At 37.7% G+C, this 8,057-nt stretch overlaps 1 protein-coding gene across 1 annotated transcript; it reads right to left on the reverse strand.

The window, feature by feature from the left end:
• Nucleotides 1-555: 555 nt before the first annotated feature.
• On the reverse strand, nt 556-2,588 carry LOC141677537 (protein phosphatase 2C 37). Its single transcript, XM_074483516.1, has 4 exons — nt 2,019-2,588; nt 1,613-1,933; nt 1,421-1,526; nt 556-1,191 (listed from the first exon to the last, which is right to left on the reverse strand). The coding sequence occupies exons 1-4, from the start codon at nt 2,427-2,429 to the stop codon at nt 857-859; spliced, it is 1,173 nt and encodes a 390-aa protein (XP_074339617.1). The 5' UTR covers nt 2,430-2,588; the 3' UTR covers nt 556-856.
• Between the last annotated feature and the right edge of the window lie 5,469 nt (nt 2,589-8,057).

Genomic DNA, 8,057 nt, shown 5'->3' on the forward strand with positions numbered 1-8,057 from the left:
CCTCAAGACCGGATACTATGAACACCGAATAATTACGTTCCCTTTGAGTTATTCATCCTATGGATCCGCTTACTGCAGAATGTTTTTAGATAGTTGATTCTGGGTAGTATCTGTTAATACAATCTTATATTTTGTATCAGCGAACAAGAAATTATAACTGCACATTGGTTTTTTAGATAGTTGATCTTGAGTCATATCTGTTAATACAATCTTCTATTTGATATCCGCTGTATTTAGCAGAACCTTCGCCGCAACGATGAATGCATAGAAGTGTCAAAGTCCAAATAAAAGGCACATGTTTTGTTCATACAATCTCCTACTATTTGGTATCCATTTTATTTTTCTGTAAAACCATTGCTGCAACGAAGAGTTCAGAGAACAAATAAAAGCTATGAGAAACACAACAGAACAAAAGCTTGTTGTCAAAGTATAGTTGGATGCTGAATTGTTGGTTGTTTATGGTGTTGGATTAAAATTAGTTCCCAGTCTGATTAGTGGGTAGTGAATACTATCTTTACATTACAAGTCAATTGTTCCAACAATCAAGATCACATATTCAACTGCTATACAATACTTAGAAATGAATCAAATAATCTTTAAGTTGTTTGAAATGATATTCATATCATATATATGTACTTCTTCAACAACCAGATCTTGATCTAAAGCTAGATACAGATACAAATGTGTGTCATTCAAGAAGGTATCAGATCTACTAACTAGAGTACACTTCTCAACAATTTTTCAATGCCTCCAGGACCATCAATTGTACCTGATCCAAATACTGATACATCATTATATCTGGTGTCAATTTTAATTTTAATTTTGTTTGATTAAAAGAACTAAATTGCATTGTTTGCTACAAGTCCTTCCTCAAATCCACCACCACTACACTGACGTTATCGGCAGTGTGCCTCGCCAAGGCTAGCTTGGTCAACAGAATCGACGCATCCGAACATGCCTTGTCGGAGCTCTCACATGCCGCTGATTCACATATCTCGGTTGCTCCTCCTGCCCGAGGTGACTTCGATTTCTTGGCACCAAGACACATTCTGGCAACGCCACAGGCAGTTTCGTTTGAAACCACGTCCCATAGTCCGTCGCTCGCTAGCACGAGACACTCATCGTCCGCCGTTCGATCTATCACGGTTACTTCCGGTTCCGATATCACATAAGGCTTCAGATAATTATCACCTGAAAAAACAAACACATGATAATTTAGATCTTCAATCATATTATTGCTTGAATTCACGATATTAAACACATATTTATTCTACATGCTACAAACTCTAGAATACATGCACAAACGTTCATTTCATAACACAACTACATAGTGCAACAAATCACTAATCCTAAAACTAAAGGTGCAATTAATTGAATCGAAACATGATAAATAACATATACAATTTCTTTATAAGCTTACCGATAGCTCTAGACATGGCCAAAACTCCGAGAACACGAGCACCGTCCCAATAGATAACACGTCCACCAGAGTCCTCAATTCGTTTCAACTCATCAGGTCTATCAGGCTGCAAAATTTAACAAAAAAACAAATTAGATCTCAATCGCTGAATCAATCACAAACATTTCTAACACAAAACCTCAGATTTAATACCTTGTGATCAGTAGAAAGCGGAGTAACAACACCGCCGCGACAAATCACCGCACGCGAATCACCACAATTTGACACGATAATCTTATCCTTAGTCACAAGTGCAACAACAGCAGTGGATCCAACAGCATCACACTTGGGAGTTTGAAGCTCACAGCGACAATTAGGACTTAACTGTCCAGAATTCCTGCTCCATTCAGTTACTTCTTCATCCATCCGCGAAAAGCTCTTCGTCATTGTTTCTAACCACGCTTCATCATCCTTACGTTTCTCCACTTCATGCTTCACAATCTCGTGCATTCGTTCCTTGCACTTCATCGCAACCTACACAAACCAAATCAAAATCACTTAACAACCTAGAATGACTTGGTAAAATATAATTTAACATATATAACAAAATTGTAATTACATGAGAGCAGCCGTGACCGTCGTAAACGCCGTAAAAATGACTTCCACCGGAGAACGAAGGATGGATAGCAACCGCATCTTCCATATCACGTCTCTGTCCGCACACAGACGTTAATCCAAACTTCGGACCCTCCGATATGACCTCAGGATCCGATTTAGAACCTTCAGAATCCGATTCAAACACATTTGAACATTTTCGCGGTAAATCCTCAACTTCAAACTCAGTAGTTGAATCTAAATTAGACGCTTCACGTTTCTGACTTTTCCGGCTATTTTCCGGCGACAAAACGGTGACATCCGCCGGAACAAAATTAAACTGATGCATCTCCATTCTTCTCTTCCTAGCCGCTTTGGAGCTCGGCTCTACTGGCGTAGATGTCTTGGTTTCACCACCATAACAAACACTCGCCATTAATAGAAGTAAAATCCAAACACACTGAAAATTGCTCAGAAATATTATAATCGAATAATTGAATGATTTTATGGTTTCAAAATGTTTGAGATGAAAATGAAATTGAAATGAAGAAGTGAGAGAGAATGTAGAGATGAAAATATATAAGGTAAAGAGTTACGGGCAGGTTTGGGCAGCTGACCGCACCGTCCGGGGCAGCGAGAGAGGAGAGAAGGCAGTTGGTGTGACGTAGAGATTCTGAATACGAGAGATGAGATCGCGGCCGTTAATTTAGAGGAGGGGAGAGAGGTTGATGAGATACACGTGTAGGGCATGTTAGCTGTGGTTAAGACGTGGACGAATGAGGAGAGAACACGAGAGAGATAATGTAGGAGGGGGTGTTTTACTGACACGCATGTGGTGTTTAGGCAGATGCTCTTGCCTCTCGCTACCTTTGTGTATTTTCGGGAAAATATCACGGATTTTTATTAATTGCAAGCCACGCGCAGTGTGTTTATTAAATATTTCAGCCTAAGTCCCGTTTTACTTGCCATATTTAACCCTTGACATGTTAATTTGATTAAACTTTAACTGAAGTCTATTAATATTTTATCAATTTATAAAATAAAATAAAATGCATTGTAGGAAAGAACTTTTAATATACTTTAATATGTAAATTTTTAATTTTTAATTTTTAAATAGTTTAAGTGTTATTTATATTTTTTGGTCAAAAAATTAGTTAATTTGACCGATAAAAATAGAAATATGACAACTAAAAAGGGATAGAAAGATTATACCGATGTTAATAACATTGACTCCTTATTCAAAAATTTATTCAAGAGTAGAAGAGTTGCCTCCCGTGTCATGAATGACGAGGGTTTAACATTAAGCTATGATACCCTAGTCCGTACAATTTATGAAAGCTTGACAATCAAATTTTATTAACTTTTTCAATTAAAATATTAAATTAATACTTTCTCTTTCTCATTCAATTTTATATACAGTTTTTTTTGGTGACGTCACTCTCAATTTTACACATTTCAAAAAAGGAAAAATTTTATAATATAAAAAATAAATATATACACTTACATTCATTACTTTCTTTAACTATATTTATTTTATATATTAAATATTTATTATTCTCATTATTTTACCTACTTTTCTTATATTGTTAATAAATAATATTTTTTCTTATTTTTGTATCACACCCCATACCTATACTATTGAAAAGGACATATGCGGCATTTTTTAATAGAAAATTAATTTATAAATTAATGTCAATATTTCTTAGACTAATGAGAGTGAAATATACGTGTGATACGGAGAGCGTTGGCATGAAAATGGTTGTAGGAGTTACTTATAGAAATGTGAGTTAGGAGAAGCAGCAACAGCAGAAAGGTGGGTCCAAGAGAGGGACACGTATGAAGGGACCACAATTCAAACATTGATTGACCGCTTTCCCAGGACAATAGCCTGTGTCCACCTTTTGCGAAGGACAGGTGTTACATTTTATACGGGGTAATGATAATGCAAATAATCTCTTTCCTATCTACGACACGACACGTTTCTGCCTTCCTTCTCTTACCATTTTATTATTTTCTGCTTCTCTTTTGACAGCCGTCCCGTGATTATTTATTCAAGTTTGGTTTTATATTAGGCATTAATAACTACTTAACTTATTGATTCGTTTTGTTTAGTTGATGTACGTGTTATCAGCTCACAAACCCCGGGGATTCTTGCTTATGAAAAGTCTATGATATTAGGCTTGTTAGAGATTTTAGGCTCTTTTTTTTAACTCAAACGTGTCTATATACAAATTACGAACGCAAGTCTCCCCCTTTCTTTTTAGAATCGGTAGGTAGATTTATTTGAATTTGAACTGTTTCAGTAAAAAATTTATTTATTTTTCTTTAAAAGTTTTGTTTCTTTGTTAATCATGTTTATTCGGGGACGAGGATCGGAAGGTGATCACATGCCCCAAAAAAATTAAAAATTTTTACAAAAAATACTAATTTTTCTAATTTTTTTTGCAAAAATACTATCTTTTCAAATTTATTGCAAATATATTATCTTAATTGCAAATATACTTTAATTTTTTATTATTATTATATATTTATATTTTTTTATTTAATAATTATACTATGTTGACTGTGCGCTGACTGTGCGCCACGTGGCAGGTGGACCCCACCCTGCTGACGCAACGGGTGGATCCCATCCTAGTGCTGACGTGGCAGGCGGGTCCCACCCCAATGCTGACGTGACATGTGACGTGGCAAGTGAGTCTCACCCAATGCTGACGGGCAGCTGACGTGGCAGGCTGTGGGGCTGTTGATGTGACAGTGGGCCCCGCAGGATAGCAACCTAAAATGCAACCAAACTTATAAGCAATCTTAAAAAGTATATTTGCAAATTTTTTAAAAAAATGGCAGTATTTTTGCAAAAATGTTTTTATCCTTGACTATTTTTCAAAAAAACCCAAAAATTAAGGTCTTGTTTACTTACAGAAAAAATTTCCAGTTTTCTGTTTTCCAGTTTTCTAAAATTTTCTCACTATTATATTTCTTAAAAAACTATTGAAAAATAGAAAATATGTTCCAAATTAACTTAAACAAAAAAGTAGAATATATATATATATATATATATATATATATATATAACTTCATAATTTGAAATATATAATTCTTTTATGTAATCAATAAACAATTATAAATAATGTTATTTTCAACAAAATTATATTATGAAAACTTATTTTTAAATTATTTAATTATATTTATATAGTTTTCAATATTTGTATTATATATCAACTTTTATTTATTATTATGTTAACAATTTATTTGTTATTATTTTATTAATATAAAATTTTTAATCTTATGTGAGTTTGTTTTGAATTTATTTTAAAATAAATGTATTAATAATATTAATTATATTACTATTAATAATATTCATGTATTTTTATTTAAAAAAGCAATATAATAATATATTATGCATTGTTGATAGGGATAAATAAATTATGCTTGTATAATTAAATACTGCATTAATTGTACGAGCTGTGGGCTGCTAGGCCCAATAAAAAGATATATGATACTCGGACCAGAAAGGTTAAGCCTGATGGACCAGATCAGGCCTGATGGAATAAAAAAGGCCCAAAAACTCTGATTATTAATTAATTTCGTAATTAATTAATAAGGGACAAATCAGATGTTGAAAAGAGTCCCGATAAGGATATAAATCCTTGGAGATTAGCCTCAAAGGGACCTAAAAGGATAAGGAATCAGTTTCCTAGTATCTAGGACTCCAAAGTCCATTCTAATTATGAGACTTGCCCACCAAGTCTCCTATACCAAATTCAATTCAAGGACTCCCAACATCTATATAAGGGGTCTCACCCCCACCAATCAGAACTACGTTTTTTGGCTTGATTCTCTAATTCACAGAGATACGTAGGCATCTCGTAAAGGCAGATTGAGTCACGAAACACGAGAGCAGCCATTAAAGGCCTTGAGCTCCCGAATCTTAGTATTAAATATAGCAAGTAATAACCTTAGTTTTTTTATCCATAACATTTGGCGCCGTCTGTGGGAAAGCAACAACAACCATGGCGAGAACACGAAGAACAATTGGAGCTCTAGAGGAAGGAACACCATCAGAGACAACCCAGGTGATTTCATCAACCGTGGAGGTTCCTCCCCATTCAACTTATGCATCTACTCAGAGGGAAGCCCAGACAGGGGCAACTCAACCTCAGCCACAAGGGACAACTCCCCCGATTATTCAAGGTACGAATCCTCAAGTTCAACAAGTACATATACCTGTGAATTCTCGACCCGTCAGGTATGAATATTCAACTGTTGTTACTACTAACCCCCCTTATGAGATGCCCCTTCGTCCTGAGGTTGGAGGAAGCGGATATGCGGGGCGAGGCGAAGCACGAGGGCAGTCACCCCCCTATATACGAGGTTTGGGTCCTATTCCTGAGGATCGGGAATTTTCTGGTCCTTATACTGAGAGAGACTCCGAATCTTCGGATGATGAAGTGGCCCCGAGAAGGAGGCGTCCTGGAAAAGAGCCAATGGCCGATGGAAGGCAACGCCCCCAAAGCACCCCAGGGGCGAATCCCCAAGAAGTGCAGGAAAGGATCAGGGCTCATGAGGCTGAAATCCAAAGGCTGAGGCGTGATTTGGAGGCTCACCAAGCCACCAGACCCCACATACATCCTAGGGGGAGAAATCCTCCTCCTATCATAGACCTGGATGGTCCGGTAAGAAGAAGGACTGCTGTCCCAAGAACTGATCCAAGCAATCTCCTTCCCCTTGGAGATCCTGATTATCCAACTCCACCCTTCACAGAAGAGATAATGAATGCCCATATCTCAAGGAAATTCAAGATGCCCACTATCAAAACCTATGATGGCACGGGAGACCCCGCTAATCATGTTAGGACATTCTCTAATGCACTGCTGCTGCAACCCGTGAATGATGCTATAAAATGTCGGGCCTTCCCTCAAACCCTGTCGGGTATGGCTCAAAGATGGTACAGTCGCCTACCCCCAAATTCTATTGGATCATTCAGAGAATTAAGTCAGGCTTTTATTAAGCAATTCATCAGTGGAAGAGTCCATGAGAAAAGTTCAGCATCTCTTATGAGTCTTGTGCAGGGAGCTAAGGAATCCTTAAGAGATTACCTGAACCGTTTTACAAAGGAGGCTTTAAAAGTCCCAGACCTTGATGATAAGGTAGCCATGATAGCACTGCAACAAGGAACTAGGGATGAGTTTTTCAAGATGTCTTTGGCCAAACGACCCCCTGAGAGCATGTTGCAGCTCCAAGAGAGGGCAGGGAAGTATATCAAGGTTGAAGAAAGTATGAGGAAGACCGTAGTAAGTAATGAGCCCACTGGAGGCAAGAAACGAAAAACTGATTTGGAGTATATCGCTAAGGACAAATATCCTAGAACCGAACAAAACCCTGATTCAACCCCAAAGAAGGGAGGACCTGGGCAAAAGTTCACTGAATACGCTAAGCTGAATGCTCCTAGAAGTCAGATTTTGATGGAGATTGAGAAAGACAGAGATATTCGCTGGCCTAAGCCCTTGAAGGCTGATCCCGCCAAGCTAGATAAGGGCAAGTATTGCAGGTTTCACAAAGATGTTGGCCATGACACCGATGAGTGTAGGCAATTGAAAGATGAAATTGAGTTTTTGATTCGAAAAGGAAGATTGAACAAGTATACTGGAGAAGGAGGGGATAGGAATAATAATGGAAGGAAGAACTTTGAGGATCGTAGGAGGGACCAAGACGATCAGGGGCGAAACCCCCAGCCTAGAGGACCAGTTATAAACACCATTTATGGAGGGCCGAGACCTCGAGGGCCTGTGATAAACACGATCTTTGGAGGTCCAACTGCTGCTGGATTGTCCAAAAATTCCAGAAAGGCATACACTAGAGAGGTTATGCATATTGTTGGAGAAGCCCCGAAGAGGGCCAGGACAGAAGTAACATTGGCTTTTGATGATTCCGACCTAGAGGGTGTGAAGTTTCCCCATGACGACCCGCTGGTCATAACACCAATAATAGGAAATATCCCGGTTAAGAGGGTCCTTGTGGATAATGGTGCTTCTGTGGATATCTTGCTCCACGACACCTTTCTAAG

This window comes from Apium graveolens, chromosome 8 (genome assembly GCF_009905375.1).
Source record: "Apium graveolens cultivar Ventura chromosome 8, ASM990537v1, whole genome shotgun sequence".
NCBI lineage: Eukaryota > Viridiplantae > Streptophyta > Magnoliopsida > Apiales > Apiaceae > Apium > Apium graveolens.

What these genes read in the sequence shown, in the direction of transcription:
- LOC141677537 (XM_074483516.1), bottom strand. Translation starts at nt 2,429, where the DNA reads ATGGCGAGTGTTTGTTATGGTGGTGAAACCAAGACATCTACGCCAGTA. An exon ending in CGCTTTCTACTGATCACAAG is followed by an intron (nt 1,527 to 1,612) that starts GTATTAAATCTG and finishes TAAATTTTGCAG; the next exon opens with CCTGATAGACCTGATGAGTT. An exon ending in GGCCATGTCTAGAGCTATCG is followed by an intron (nt 1,192 to 1,420) that starts GTAAGCTTATAA and finishes TTGTTTTTTCAG; the next exon opens with GTGATAATTATCTGAAGCCT.